This window comes from Falco rusticolus, chromosome 5, assembly GCF_015220075.1.
Source record: "Falco rusticolus isolate bFalRus1 chromosome 5, bFalRus1.pri, whole genome shotgun sequence".
Taxonomy (NCBI): domain Eukaryota; kingdom Metazoa; phylum Chordata; class Aves; order Falconiformes; family Falconidae; genus Falco; species Falco rusticolus.
The window spans coordinates 54,918,434-54,934,461 of NC_051191.1; the positions used below are offsets into that span (position 1 = coordinate 54,918,434).

General features: G+C 42.1%; 2 protein-coding genes across 2 annotated transcripts in view; both read right to left on the reverse strand.

Moving 5' to 3' along the window:
- PLBD1 (phospholipase B domain containing 1) overlaps positions 1 to 3,439 on the reverse strand; it is a 39,187-nt gene extending 35,748 nt beyond the window's left edge. Inside the window, exon 1 of the mRNA XM_037389162.1 lies at positions 3,312 to 3,439. Within this exon, the coding sequence (XP_037245059.1) occupies positions 3,312 to 3,387 (76 nt within the window). The 5' untranslated portion in view covers positions 3,388 to 3,439. The remainder of the gene's footprint in view (positions 1 to 3,311) is intronic.
- A 4,354-nt stretch (positions 3,440 to 7,793) lies between these two features.
- The window catches only part of GUCY2C (guanylate cyclase 2C), a 48,225-nt gene continuing 39,990 nt past the window's right edge, over positions 7,794 to 16,028 (reverse strand). The window contains exons 21-27 of the mRNA XM_037390390.1: positions 14,930 to 15,088; positions 13,370 to 13,562; positions 12,790 to 12,964; positions 11,756 to 11,854; positions 10,897 to 10,991; positions 10,176 to 10,252; positions 7,794 to 8,315 (exon numbers count right to left, since the gene is read on the reverse strand). Coding sequence (XP_037246287.1) covers positions 8,141 to 8,315; positions 10,176 to 10,252; positions 10,897 to 10,991; positions 11,756 to 11,854; positions 12,790 to 12,964; positions 13,370 to 13,562; positions 14,930 to 15,088 — 973 coding nt within the window. The 3' untranslated portion in view covers positions 7,794 to 8,140. The remainder of the gene's footprint in view (positions 8,316 to 10,175; positions 10,253 to 10,896; positions 10,992 to 11,755; positions 11,855 to 12,789; positions 12,965 to 13,369; positions 13,563 to 14,929; positions 15,089 to 16,028) is intronic.

Here is a 16,028-nt window from a genome sequence, read left to right on the forward strand (position 1 = left end):
TGCCTTAAGACTACCAGTAAAATTTGTTCGGCAATATGCAACAGCTGCTTTTCCTTATGCTTTCCCAGCCATAAGCTGTTTTAAAGACATACATATAACTAGGTAGGCTACTGGACTTTCCAACTGAGAAATTAACAGAACTCCCTTTTCCTTGTAGATGAAAGAGCTGCAGTGTCTGGGGGTGAGAATTAATATTAGTATTTTTCTTGGTCTGAGAAACAAGCCAACTTACCAGCAACGAAGCATGGATTAGGTTGCATGTAACAACCTAAATTAACAACTGTGAGCATCTCCTAATAACAGGAAAACCCGTGGCTTCCTTAACTATTATTTTTTATATTTAATTTACATGCCTATTTTTATCTCCGCCTTTTCAATTGTGAAGGTTTTTGTAGATGTGTTAGTACATATTCTGTAGATTGCACCTATACACTTTCCACTAAATGAGGAAGCCATCACTCTGCTGTTTCAGTGAAAACCAGCTTTGCACAACTTAGAAACAGAAAAAAAACTAGTAAAAAGTTGCACATCTCCTGTTTTCGGTATACGCTCTCCTACAGCTGATGTTCAGTAGTAAAGATTATATTAGCACAGTACAGCATTTAAATATTTCAGGTCAACCTTAACAGGGAGCATCTGATGTTTCTGCTCAATTTTGTAATTTGATATTTTGTCCTATTTTCCCATTAAAACTTTTAGAACTATCCTTTTAACTATTCAAAAAAGGTTGTATACCTCTATGGTACAACTGAGACTTCCAAGTACAGTTATGATTAGAATCCATTACAAAACAAATGTTAAGTACTTCAGGACTTCTTCAGAGATTAGCTTAAACCACACGAGAACTTAACACAAACCCCAGTAATTTTCAATTAAAGGGGTAAATGCTTTCTTGTTCTGCTTGAATACAAGCTATTTGTGTTTTCTGTTCTACTGGCCTTAATTCATCCTATTTCCTCTTACATTTCAGATCTAAATAATTTGCCAGTTTGCCTCTAACAGGTCTGTCATTATTTGAAGCCTAATCCCCTGATTTGTTCTTACATGAGAGAGAAGTAATATTCAAATGTGAACTATTAAGAGTTTGAGTCTGGTATGGTTTTCATGTTCACAAGGATACTTACTAGTAAAGCTTAGCTAATGAAGTAAACTTGCCAAAACAGTTATAGGTCATCCAAAGAGGAAACAAAAATAATAAGTTTCGTAAGTAGCTTCACTAATCTCCTAGACCCTCAATTTAAGTCATTTTTACCAGAGAACATTCTTCAGAAAGTTTCCAAACTGTATGATGAAGAATCTTCAAGGCATTTGAAATGCCAAAAAAGAATGAACCAATTACAAAAAAAATAAAATCACAATGCTGAAGGCCAAGTTTACTCCATGAAATAGCCTAAAGGCATTTCTATTTGCTCCTTAGTGGTTTTCTACTTCCATTGTGATATAAGGAAACAGGCAGGTATTGCTGAAAGTATTTCATACTCTCAACTTCCTTTCACTTCCTCTGCATCATTTATGGTTGACCCTTCCCTCAATCCTGCTAATGTAGTGGTAAAGTTTTTGCCAATTCAGTAAAGTTTGAAAGGCAGGTCTGCAAGGTGAGGTAGGGCTGTCTGCAAAATGATACGCTTGTAACATTTTGGACACATTAAAACAACTGTTAACTGAATTTCTCCTTGTTTTGTGGCAATTAATAAATGAACTAGGAATTTCCTAGAAGATAAGCACTGAATCCAGCCTTTAAGATCTCCAGAATTCATTGAAAGCAGTAAAAGAGGGAGAAAATCTCCTGCTGAGATTTGCTCCCCAAAACCCTACTATTGCCAACAGTACAAATGGCATCCAGAATTCTCTAATGGGCATTCTGCTCCAAATGGCTGCTGTCTGTCACCAACGTCTATTGATCTTCCAGAAGCAGCTTCACTTTCACATACTCCACTCTTGCTCGGCATCCCTTAAATTCCCTCATTTAAAGACTCCTTTCCCTGCCCTTCCAGTTGCTAGTAAATGTTCCACACTTTGAAAAAAAAAAAAAAATAACATCCCTCACTAGCATGTCTTTTCTAGCACATGGTTAGATACCACAGCGCATGGTGCCCACAGCTGCAATGATTCTCAAACCAAGAAGAAATGCAATTTTTAAGTGGAAAGCCAAGAATCTATAAAAAACTGTGAAGCTCACCAAAATATGCCATTATGGCATTTGCCAAATTCTGTTTCCATCTAAATCTGACTCTGAAGTTGCAACAAGAATAAAGCCCTAAAATCAGGAGACAGAAAAGCTGTAGCAGTCAACAAGCTCAAAATCATTACTAAAGTTTGTTATTGAATTAGGTTAATGACAGTCTTACAGCTTTAACTTTAAAAGTATTATATTATGTAGGCATATGATAAAAAACAATGGAGAGCACAAAACTAGCATGAAGTGGTGCTTGTACCATAGAAAACAATTTTAGTTTTTCAAGGCGAACCAGATACTGGTAACATACTTACTCTAATGGCAGCGCAAGTTAACGACTCGGCAAACATCAGATCATGCAATAGGTTTGAGCTCTGAAACACGCACAATGCTCTACCCCACAGGGTAGCAATAAAACCCTGTTACGGATGCAGGTTGCAGCATGCTGTAGGCCACCGCGCCAGAATTAAGCGTCCATCCCAAATGATTCCCGTGCGTGCACATTACATCAAAAACCAGCACCGCTGGGAGTTCAAGGCACCTTCTCATCTGTGGAACCCGTAGTTTCGTTCCCCTCGCCCATTCGGGGAACTGGAAAGGTGTTTTGAAAAGTATGCAGGAACGAAGTGCCCCGCACTGAACATCCACCAGGCACCACGGCCCAGCCCGCCCTGGCCGGGGCATGAGGCGCCCCCGGAGCCAGCCCAGGGGGCAGCCGAGACCCTCCCCGCCCGCAGGGCCGCTCCGGGCGGTGAGGGGCTTACGGCCGCGACGGGCGGCCCCGGCACCGCCGACGGACGAGGCCCCCCGCCGCCTCGCGCCCGCTTCCAAGGCGGCACGGGGAGCGTGTTCGCCCAGCGCCAGCCGGGGAGGAGGCAGCGAGGAGCCCACGGCGGGGCGCGGAGCCCGGCGAGTCCGCCGGGGCGGGCGAGCCGCGCCGTCTCCGCAGGAGCCACGGCAGCGGCCCAGGCCGGGCTCCGCCGGTAGGACAGCCCCTCCCGGCCGCCTGGCACCCCCGAGGCTGGGGACAGCCCCACTGCCTGCCTCCCTTCCCGCCCGCCCCGGCGAGAGGGCTCCGAGGTGAACCTCCCCTGCCGCCCCCTCTGGGCCGGCCCCCGCCCCCGGCTCGCCTCACCTGCTCGGCCCCCCGCCGCCGCCCACAGGAGGACAAGCCCCCAGCAGCAGCACACGCTGCCGCCGAGCCGGACCATGCTGCTGCTGCTCCCCCGCGACTCCGCCGGGCGCCGAGAGGCGGCGGGACTTTAAGAAGTTCCATCGCTCAGGGCAGGTCTCGCCGCTGCCCCCGCCTCCTCTGGCGCCCGCCCCGGTGGCTGTGCCGGGGCGAGAGCTGCCCCCGAGCCGGCCGCCCTCTCCCCTCCGCCTGCGGGATGTGCCCCGGGGGCAGCCGGCTGCGGCGGCCGCTTTTCTCGCCCCGTTTCCCGCCCAAAGTGTCGTGGCGGCAGCTCTGAGGCGGCCGTTGGGCCCGGGGCTGCCGGCTGGCCTGCGGCCCGGCCACCTCCCCACCTGGCGTGTCAGTGGCGATGGCAGAAGCCGCTGGGGAAAGCGTTAGGTCAAGCTTAGCAGAGAGCCCAGGGCCCCAGCATCTTCCTGGTCTCGGCACTTGTTTGGAGCCTGCCTGGCCCGGGCGGGACGTGGGGTGCAGCCCGGGCGGAGGTCAGGCCTCACCACAATGCTGGCCAGCCTGGTGAGACACAAGGCAGTGAGGAGGGAGCGCCAGGCTGGCCACTGGGCTTGCTAAGAGTGATTATCCCAAAAGGCTTGAAGGTTTATCAGGAAAGGCCCCCATTAAGCAACAGGAGTTAGGTGGTGTCTCGTCAAACTACATGTTTTGCATCAGAGGAAGAGCAGCTTTCAGTCCTGTTGAGAAGAAAACTGCTGTGCGTGTCTCAGCAGAAAAGCTCAGGGACAATCCTTTTCCTGGGGTCTACAGATAGAGACAGCTTGCTGTGGGATTTTCCCCTGCCCCTGTGATTCAGATCATTTTGAGAAACTGCCTTTTCTTCTTTCCCAGTGTTGGATATTCTACTGCTGTCCTAAAACATCCACTGTTGGGATTACGTGTTTTGGTAATTGTTAAAGATAGTTCAAATTTGATACCGCTGCCTGTAATAGCCTCATATAACAAGGTCACATGCCAAACAGTTCAGGCCAAGTAGCAAGCCTTGGCCTGAAGCCCAGGGTAAAGCCATGTAGCACTGCTGCTGGCTGAACGGATCCTTATCGATCCCTGCTTTGTTTTGGGGTACTTTTCCCTAAGAGATAAGGATAAAATACAGTACTGTTATTTTTTTTTTCCTCACCAGAGAAAAATAACTCTTAAATGTCAAATCATGAATGGATGCTGTGTTGGAGGCATATATTCAAAAGGCTTTTCCAAATGAAAAATTCACCTCCATCACATGCTGCTCTCAGTTTGACTGTATTGGTGAAATAAAATACAAAATTATATTTTCTATAGAATTCCCTGTATAGGATTACTACAGGGGGGAAAAAAATACACTCTGTACACGTCATGGGCATGGCCAGGAACTGGAGGCACATGTGAACCAGGATAGAGAGCACAAATACACAATGATGAAACAGAAGGGGAGTGTGGATGAGTGATGAATGGCGCTCCTCAAGGGGCTGCTATTGAGACCAGTGCTGTTCAACATCTTTGTTGATGGCATGGACAGTGGGATGGAGTGCACCCACACCACCACCAAGCTGAGTGGTGCAGTCAACACGCTGCAGGGAAGGGATGCCATCCAGTGGGACCTCAAGAGGCTTGAGAGTTGGGCTGGGGTGAACCTCATGAAATTCAGCAAGGCCAGATGCAAGGTCCTACGCATAGGTCGGGGCAATCCCAAGCACAAATACAGGCTGGGTAGAGAATGGATTGAAAGCAGCCCCGAGGAGAAGGACTTGGTGGTGTTGGTTGATGAGAAACTCAAGATAACACAGCAATGAGCACTTGCAGCCCAGAAAGCCAACCATATCCTGGGCTGCATCAAAAGAAACATGACCAGCAGGTCAGGGAAGGTGATTGTCCCCCTCTACTGTACTCTCATGAGACCCCACCTGCAGTACTGTGTTCAGCTCTGGGGCCCCCAACATAAGAAGGACATGAACCTGTTGGAGCAGGTGCAGAGGGCCACAAAGATGATCAGAGAGCTGGAGCACCTCTCCTGTGAAGATGTGCAGAGAGTTGGGGTTGTTCAGCCTGGAGAAGAGAAGGCTCTGGGGAGTGGGGAGACGATATAGCAGCCTCCCAGTACCTAAAGGAGACCTACAGGAAAGCTGGAGAGGGACTTTTTACAAAGGCACGTTGTGATAGCACAAGGGGTAATGGCTTTAAGCTGAAAAGGGGTAGATTTAGATTAGATAGAAGGAAGAAATTCTTCACTGCGAGTGTGGTGAGGCACTGTCCCATCCCTGGCAGTGTTCAAGGTTGGATGGGGCTTTGAGCAACCTGGTCTAGTGGAAGGTGGAACTAGATGATCTTTAAGGTCTTTTCCAAACCAAACCATTTTATGATTCTATGATTCTACGCATGACAAAAATGAGATGGCGACAAGGGTGGAGTCTGAATATGACCTAACAGCTACAAAGCTCATGATGTGTATTTGGAAAGATTCACTTCCACATGCTTCCAGCCCAGTGATTTGCAGGATTTTTTTTAATGTGAGTTAAGTTCCAATGAATGGTGATGACACAGCCAAAATCCTTTCCACTTGGAGAACAAAAGTTTATCTCACACTAGGTTTATAATATAATGTTTCACTGCTTAAAAAAAGCAGGAGAGGTGAATGACTAGACCTTCAGTGACAGATTTCTTATGGTAGAGAGCTCTTTGATCTAACATTTGGTGACAAGATGCAACGGTAAGGCATTGAATCTAAGACAGATTCAAACTAGAAACCAGCAGCAAACTTTTAAAATGGGTAGTCAAAATTGGTTTTATTGTCATGTATGGTGACAGATACATGCAAGGACAAAACTATGTAGAAAACAAACCTACCAGAAGATAGGTCCATCAACTCATTGCTAAGGTAACTATTTATCTTCAAATAATTATATGAAATTTATGAGCTGAAGAACGCAGGAAAGAGAAGGGCTACTGAAAACTAAACACTGTTTAATGGTCTCAACCAGTGTCAGCGGACATTTGCTGTAAAATAATTTTTATCTCAGAGGTGCCAAGGATAGAAGCCATAAAACTCTTCTTCAAAAAATAGCCTTACATCAAGTCAAAGATCAGAGCAGGTCTGCCTAACATAGTAGTGGTGGGCTTCTTCAGGCTTGAGGAGTCCAGCGCTTAACACTGCATTACAGCTACACTGGCTGAGTGTATAGCCCAGTGGTGCCATTTGCACACTCAAATGCAAACACAGAGACCAAGCTTGTCGATTGGCACCGTGGGGCAGTCAGTAGCAGACTGCAGTCTTTTAATGTACAGATATTCTTTTTAACACCTACCAGTTTTAGAATACAAGTAATTTTTTTCTATCCTCATTCCAATGAACACTTCATTAGGACACAGACATATATATTTTATATATATATATATATATATGTATTAGAATATAATAGAATATGGTATGGTATTAGTGCCAGTGCAACTGTAAGATCAGTTACACATAATGCTGTGGCTATTGGTTACATATTATCTGCTGTTTCTGTGTATACAGTGTTCCTGAGTGTGGGAATTTACATTCTTTAAATAAGAGTATAAGCCCTACAGCACCTAAGTATTTAGTTTTTCCAGTATTTCATTTTTGCACTTCAGATCTGTCTATTTACACCTAGGTTGTTCTTTTTGTGTGTGTGTGTTCTTACAAAGGCAGTTTAGGTTGACAAAGAAAAAACAGGCAACTGGCTTGTGCTTTTTAAAAAAATTTAAGTTGTTAACTTGGACAAAAATGCTGTACATAAAAGAACTATTTTTCACCGAATTTTATGGTTTGAAAACTGACCAAGATTTGACAATGGTGAAAGAAGTATCTCTGCTTTGAAAGCCACCAATGCACAAAAGGCCTTTGCAAAAATTTCACTCACTAGTTGTTATTTCTTCATATGAATGCTGATTTTCTTTTACACGTGTCCCTTGTGCTTTGGTTGCTTTTTAAAGCTGTTTATTAGTATAAATGCCATGATATCAGTTAATGAGTGAATCATCTGAGTAAACCTGAGTTCTGCCTGGTTGTGAAATTTCATCCAAAAGTTGAATTGAAAGTTTCTGAGGTTTAAGGAGTTCAGATAAGTTTTTCCTTCATTTCTGTTGCACTTCTGATTTGGAGGCAGAAGCAGAAGTGGAGAAAAGATATGAAAGTGTGTGGTTTTGCAAGATTTCCAGTTTCATTTTGCAGGCCCAAGAGATTCAGAAAAGCTTTAGAAACCATACAACTTCTGGAGTAATCTCCCAAGGTAAATAACAGAAGTGTTGTCTCTTGAACAAAGTCAGCTTGATTTAACAAAACATGTGAGAGACAGGGGAAAACAACAGAAGCAGAAAAATGGAAACATATCCAGGATTTATGTATGATATGTTTAATGTTATTTTCAAATATATTACAGCAAATCTTTCTTCAAATAAAAATTACAAATTAAATACAACATTTAAAAATCATGTCAAGTTAAGGCTTTGCTGTGAATATTTTTAGAAGTGGATTATTGAACTGGCTATCACATTTAAAAAGCTAACCAAAACAAAAAACCCCAAACTATTTTCCAGACTCAAGTGCAGATATTTTCATTTACCTCAAATCAGGCTGCATGTGTCCTACTGAAGTCATCCAACAATTTCAATGTTACAGTGGAGAGAGGTTTGATTTACTCATAGCAGGTCGGATGGTAGAAAGGATGCTTGAAAAGGTATTTCCTTTCTGCTATAAGCCTCCAGCCTTCACATGAAGTAGTCCAGAGAGTTGCTGCAGCTTTTTGAGTCACAGTAGACATCCAGTTCTAAAGATATGTGGCAGAATTCTCTGTGCTGACCAGTTGCAGGTATTCCAGGGTACCTGATCGGTAGCTAGCTACCCGTGAAAGCTCTTGCATCTTGGATCCTTCATTTTCCCTTTTCTGAAGAATATTGGTTATCATTTCTGCTAAGTCATCTTGTAACCGCTGCTGGTTCTCCCTGAAAGCAACAGAACAGGAAAAAAAAAATCAACAGTTCACACATTTTTAGTGATCCCCAGATCTCCAGTGTCTTTTAAACATTTCTATCCCAGGATTATCTTCATTACATTCACACACCACTGATAAAATGTGTGGGTAGAACCAAATTCAGGTTCTGGATTTGGGAATAGAATTCAGGATTTCCATGTGATTTTTCCAGTTGACATGGATCAGAATCTCTGAACAGGAGGTGTGTAGCTGTGTCATTATCGACCTTAAAAAAATTGATCATTTGCATAAAAAGTAAGACATTAATTAGATTCACTCCTAATCAAAATAGATTCTAGCTCTCAACACCATTACTGGCACCAGCACTTGCACCATTTAACTTCTAGTGGGCTTCAGTAACAGAGTTGCGACCTTTTCATAAATTTCTGCAGTGTATCTGGCTTTTGCTGGAGTACCCCCCATATAACATTTTTAAGGGGCAATTTTATCAGTCACAACATATATGAGGAAGTGAAAACAAAAACATCGCTGACCACAGTGATCCAGCTCAAGAGGTACTTTCAATAGTTGAATTCCAGAATTGCCAATTTTATAATTCTGATAGTCTCAACAGATCATAGTAATTAAAAATAAGGAGTTCTAAGTTTATAAAAGAGATGTATCATAGAATTAGGCTGGACAGTATTTCCTGCTCAGCACAGAGACAAACACTTGTACTTTCCACTAAAAAAAAAAGAAAGTTTGTGACATTCTGTAGTAGATTAAAAGTTTGATTGTTTCTGTTTTGCAAATGTCCTGAGAAAACCTTTAGCTTTCTCTTAGCCTCCTCTTCTCTTTTAGGTGCATAGGAATTAACAAGCAAAACATTTTATTTGTGCAATGAACACATTGTGTGAGATTCAAAACTTTTGCAGTAGAAGTAAGTGGTAACTTTACGTATGTCTTTCACCATAAGGGAATGGTGATACATACCAGCATATCTGGCAGATACAGTTTGCAATATAATTGCTTCAAGTTGTACTGAAACACAGTCATTTCAAAGCAGACGGCAGCAAATTCCCACTTAGTAAAGAGCAACTGTATGCAGGATTTTAGAGCAGAAAGTGAGGAACTTACACATCTAATGAGTTTGCAGGAAATAATGCAGTACTTGTGTGCAAAATACACATGAAGTAAATGCAACCAGCTACCCTGACTTCAATTTTGCGTAGTTTATAACAAACAGCACCTCCACTATTACTATATTTTATTCAATACTAATACAAAATGATAGCTCAATTCCAAGATATCAACCTCATTTTTCTTCCCTGACAACTTATCTCTTATGTGTTAGAAAGTAAGTTTTTGTTCCATTTGGAAAGACTTCGTGCCTGTGCAATACTACAGTAGCTTTCTCCACCTCTTCTAGCAGAATACTGCTCAAAATCCTGCAAGTTTCATCCCTCCTATGAATTCCCCTGCAAGAGCTCACAGGCATAACAGGGATCTGAGCATTCAGTTGCAGTTATCCTCTCACTGTATTGTCACACGCAGGTGCCATTAAGATTAAAATTTTGGAAATATTAATGTTTTTAATTTTTCTGTCCATCTCTTGCACTTAGCACATCAGCAATTGTCCTATAAGTCTTAATTCCCTTCCAAGGAAATGAACAGGTTGAGCACTTATATACACAAATAACCTTCAGCACATGCATAGTTCCATGTCGTGAATATTTACACGTTTATATGCACATATACTGTTAAGCCTCTAACTGCTGAAGGCAAGCTGAGTGGTATAAAAAACCCCACAAGTGCCAGGGAGGAACAGTGAAAGCTAAAGGGCAAAGACTGGGAATTTCTCTTCCCTTTTAACATATAAAGATCATCTTACACAGAAGGAGGTGTTGGAAGATTGTATTTCTTGTCCTCAGTACCCGTCAACCAGTAGGTAATCTCTGTTCCTCTGCCCTAAATATGTATGAAAAAGAAGAGAAAGCACAATTTCAGGATTAGAATGTAATTTCCTGTTGTTAATTTATTTAAATAATGCTGCATTGCACATCGTGCTGTGTTTGTCTTTGCTTGTTTTCAGTAACTGATGCTCACAGCAAAGGTTTAAAAATCAGATGTGAGAAGAACAAGAATGGAGATACAGCTGTGCACCCACTCCCTTGTTCCATGACTTGAAACACACACTGTGGGAGAGGTGAGCTGTGCTGCCTGCCATCAGCTCCCAAGCACAGACATCTGCCAAGTGTAATAGACTGAAATAAATGGATTGGTAGATAGACAGATATGGGAGCATGAGCAAATTAACAATAGATTCCTCTTCCCTTCCATCAGATGAATTCACTCCACAATTTTCTATTACAAATGGTATGTTTCATTTATTCTCCACATCTTTACGTTGCTTTAATTTATGATTTAGGGAGCTCTTCATTGTTTTGTCTTTATAGAAGTGTCTTCCACCATTAGAGACTGTGATACCAGTTGGTCTGTAACCCTTGTTCCCCAGCTGTTAATCAAGTTGTAGGGTACTCTCAGCTATATAATATACTTCTGTATTATCCCTCTAGTAGTCTGTGTTCATGCATGCATATTGTAAAGGTTACCTTCAAGTATGTTTCTCCTCTCACTTCATACTGGAATTGGCAGTCTGTTCTTTTCAGGATGTTGATAGTGGAACCACTTACATGAATCCTTAAAGCTAAAAAATTAAGAGGCAATGAAAGCTCAGCCTGAAGATATACCACATAATGATATTGTATATATGAAAGCCGGTGCTATAGCAGAAGCTCCTCCAATTATTATCAACATAAATTCTGAGAGTCTAATTATATAAGAATCAGTTACATCAATGCACAAAAAATCTGACTCCACTACATAGCACTGTATCTAGGGAAGAATAGCTGGTACAGCCATTGACCTGAAATACAGGTGACTATAGTATCTGTAATATTCAGATGCCAAAAGAGCATAGCTGGGAGTAACCTACAGAGAGAATAGTCATGTGAAGGCACTGTGCAGAAGGAAGACAAAATGGCTCTTGGTACAGTTCCTTAATGGTGAAGTTGAAGACCTAATTGCTTCAACTTAAAATATATAGCATATACAGTCAACATATTTACACAACAAAGCTATAATACAATTCTAGGTTGAACAAATACCTACAATTCATAAAGTAAAATTAAATTCCAGGCACACAAGTATTATACCTTCCAAAGGAACTCAGCCAGTGATCCAGCCTACGTACTCCCTGTTAACCAGCACTAAAGCATGAACAAGGAACAATTCTTCATTGCCCAGCTGAACAGTGAAATAATTGGTAATCAAAAAAAATAGGGCTTCTGCATCTTTAAAACTTCTGCAAGCTGATTAAAAATTGTTCTCAGCTGAAAACAGACACTTCAGTCACAAACTAACCAATAACCTTTGGCCTTGTTACACTGACAGCTAAAATTAAATCCTTACGCAAGCCTGTGGATTCCATCCGTGAAGCTGTGTTCACAGTATCTCCAAACAAACAGTAACGAGGCATTTTTATTCCAACCACACCAGCTGCACATGGACCTAGAAGTGGGATGCAGAGAATGAAAAAAGGTGGATCAAGAGACTGTTTTTGGTGTCTCACTGTTGCAGAGTACTGCAGGGACTGCTGGAGCTCTGTGTTCCTCACCAATGGCAATACTCTGTACCTCACTTCCCAAAGTATCTCCTAGTCTCCCCTTCCACTCCAAACCAAACCTAGCTCTTAGTCTTGCATAATCCAATAAAAGCATAAAAAGGACATAGATGCACAGTGCTAATCGTATTTAAACACAATTTCTGCACAGAAAAAGTACAGTTACTAACTGTCAGGTTTGGAAGCAAGAGAAAAAGAGAATAAGCTTAATTATGGAGGGGTGCATAGTGGTGCCTCAAGCAGTTCCCCAGTGCCTCGGTTACTTTCACTGGTGTGTTCCTCCCTTGGTAGCTAGTGTTCAGTTGTTTTGTTGAAACAAGAGGAAATATAAAGATAAAATTTCCCAAAGTGCTTGGGATTGTTGAGCTCTTTGCAGTTCCCCCTTGATAAAAAGTATTTTTATGGATAAATTGAAACATTTATTCCTACATAAGCTTGACAGAACTTTTGCCTCCAAAAGCATAAAATGCAGGCCTGCATTTTTTGGCTAGACAAACATAGCTGGCCATGGCTGATCTCTGCTTTGGTCAGGGAAAAGTGATCTATGAAGGCCTATTTCATACAAGTGGCTTAATCATACCATGAACAATGGCAATTGCTCTTCCTAGCTACTGACTTAAGAATGAACGGGCTATTTCACTTATAGGGGAACAAACCAGTGGCTTATTTACTTCTGTTGCTCTTCCACCAGATACATTGTTTTCAACCTAATTCCTCATGAGGAGAGCAGTTAGGTGTGATGTGCTACCAGACCTTCTATGGATGTCTGTTCTGCTGAGAAACAAGGCAACATTGTTACTGCTGGTCTAGCACTACTGTGTACCAGAGTGAATTCCAATGCGGATCCAAACAGGCAGGCCCGGCAAATGTCTAAGCTCAAAAGATCCCATGAAGCTGAGGATGTCCAGAGCCATCATGGAGATGTCTACTGCATGCCGGTTGCCATTCCTCTTTGGTAAACCACTGACCACCATGTAAGCATCACCAATGGTCTCCACCTGTGGAAATAAAACTAGAACTCACTACCTGCAAACACAGCAAATTACACATTTAGTTAAAAGCAGAAAGTCTATCAGATCCTGTTGTTCATGATTAAACATTTTTTCCCTGGACAGCAGGATCAAATAGTTGAAAGTAGCTGACACCTTTTTGACTGTTAATAGTTGAAAGTAGCTAACACCTTTTTGACTGTTAATAACTGTACCCAGCATTCCAGATAATGAATATGTGACCAGCCAGTATAGAAAATTTGGTATAAGCAGGCACACTAAAAGCATATTGAAATGAGGTAAGCTTGACCTGGTTTTCTCTCTTTTGTCTTTGCTTAGAAGGCAGATTCGCAAATCCACCACAACATTCAATTTTATTTGTGTCCCCTGGTTAAGTGAGCAAAAGCAAATCACCTTGTAAACATCATGATGGTCAAGAATGTGGTCAAAGTTCTTGTAGATATCATTCAGCATATCTACCACCTCCATAGGTGTGCTGTATTTGCAGAGTGTGGTGAAGCCAACAATATCACTGAAGTAGATAGTGACTTCTTCGAATAGCTCTGGTTCTACCAGGCCAGTTTCCTTCAAAGACTTTACTACCGGCCTGTGGAAGCAGAGAAGGCAGGAAGAAAGATGAGTAATGTTTCGTATTAGAGGTATTTGTTCATGCAACCCAACCACATCATTGCTTTCTGTGCAAGAAACACACAATAATTTGCTGAAAACTGCCACTGTAATTGCATTTTAGATGCCCATAATGCCTTTCAGCCAGGGACCTCAAAGCACTTACTAATGTTAATTAATGCGCTACAGCCTTACAAAATCCAAGTGTGTTAATAGCCATGAGGAAACTGAGGCACAGACAGCTGAGATTCTTGGCTAAGTTCAGAAATAGGGATATTGAGTCAAATTTAAAACTGACATTCTGAATCTTCTGACCTGTAGACCTACATTCTACCTACATGGTAAGTAAAAACAGACATATTTTTCTGTTTCACTAGCACAGAAGTAATTTCATCCTGATAATTACGTTGCCTCATCCTGATTTCAGATGAGATATTGTAGTCTGATAATTTCATGGAACAAAGATTCAATACCATGACAGTCAATATTTGTTCAGAGGGACCTTAATTTTCTTGCATTTCTAAATCCAGGAAAATCTCTGTTCCTAGTGGAGGTATCTGAGGAGAATAATTGAGAGACTGAGAAGGTTATAGGTGTTGCACAATGCTGTGTTCCATCTACAATGAAACTATTATAGAGTGGCAGGAACAACAGTGTGAGAAAGGAAACATGGATTCCTTGTTGCATGGTGCACGCAATGAGCTCATTTCAAATTTTCCCCAAAAGTGAATTGAACAGATTTTTTTTAAGAAGAGTCATAAAATCAATACTCTGACTACTTAAATACCCTTGAAACTAGTAGTGACATACAAGGGTAGTTTTACTATTCCAAATGTATGCAATACCAAAATCACTGATATTACCAATATTATAATATCAATAATATTTGTCCTGTCCTGACGCATCCGTCTAGCCCAGTCTGGCCCAGACCACCTCAGTTTCTCTGTTGCATTGCTAAATCCCAGCCTGGAGTGGGACTGCACTCCTGCTCTCCAGCTGGAGTCACTCTTTCTACATAGCAAGGTGCTGGAGCAGAACTCTGTGATGTGGGATCACTGTACATCTGTGTGTTCCCAGGAGGGCAGTGAAAAAAGAGGTTTGTGCTGGACAGGAGGATCCTGTGCATTAAGAGAGGCTGAGGAAAGTAACAGGTCCCAGTACCATCTTGACATGAAACTCCACCATAGGGTGGAGACCTCAGGGACAGATTGTTCTTCTTTCCTTCCTAGCAGGATCAGATTAGAGGGGAAGGAAATAGAAGATTAACGTTAATCCCAAACCCCACTCTCCAAGAACCAGACGATATATGTAAATAAAATGCCAGTGAAAATCTTCCTGGCCAGTTACCTTGGAAGTAACATGAAATTAAGCCTGTCTGCTCTGTCTCGCTCTGCCTTGTATAGCTCTGTCCTTTCCTCCACCAGGTGCTCCAGGTTCCGGGAATACAGCTGTAGACGCCTGATCAGGGTATCCATGTAGCTTTCATTTGTCTGGCCATGGTAGTTACTATGAATAACAGAAATACTCAGGAGACAAGTAAGGTTGATGAAAGCACATTGTTGAAAGTCAAAAAGAGACAAAAAAGGAGCAACAGAAAACTTCTCCAGTGTAGCTGGAAAACTGCTTCCATGTAGTTAGAATACAAAGTGCCTCAAGTGCATCATTCCATTTCTTGCTTGGAGGGCTTACGTATACGAACTGAAAGTCTGTGATCCATGCCTGTCACTTGGAGATGGTAATTCTTAAAGCACCCTTAAATCACCTAGCCCTGCTAACATCAGGTCAGCTCCAGGTTACCTTGGGTAATCCATGAACATTCATTTGTAAAAAGTAACTGATAAGCTCAAATCCTGAGAGGAAGCTAAGATAGTAGGTAGAAAAATGTATATAACGTTTAAAAGGAGACTTCAGCCAGAAGAATTAAGACAATTTGGGGCTGCCTGTGTAGAAGATGGAACAATTCAATGGAAGAGTTAGCAGCCCCTGGGCTGGTTTTACTCACAAGATCCTGCAGACTCCAGCCTACTAACTCCTGGAAGCAGAAGTACAGTAAGTAACAAGCCACTCACAACCCCTGTTTGTCTGGCCAACCTGCACTCACCAAATCAGTCTGAAAGTAGATGGGGCCAGGCTGACTAACAGTTAGATTAGTATTGTATCCAACTGGACCTTAAAATCACTCTTACTGTATACAAATATTTATGTCAGGGATGCACCATCTTAGAGCCTCCATGAGGAAAACACTGTGTTGCATGTGGCAAGAGGCAAACTCTTTGCTTTTGTAGAATGGAGGCGTAGGAGCTGAACCAGGACATCTTTCTATTCAGCTGCAGTAGGATTATTCAGTCAATACATTCAGTTATGCTTAGTGCAGTTGTCCTTCTGCCCACGTAAAGTATAAAATTGTGTGAGTACTGCTGGGGTTTGTTGATGAGAAAAGCTTTAA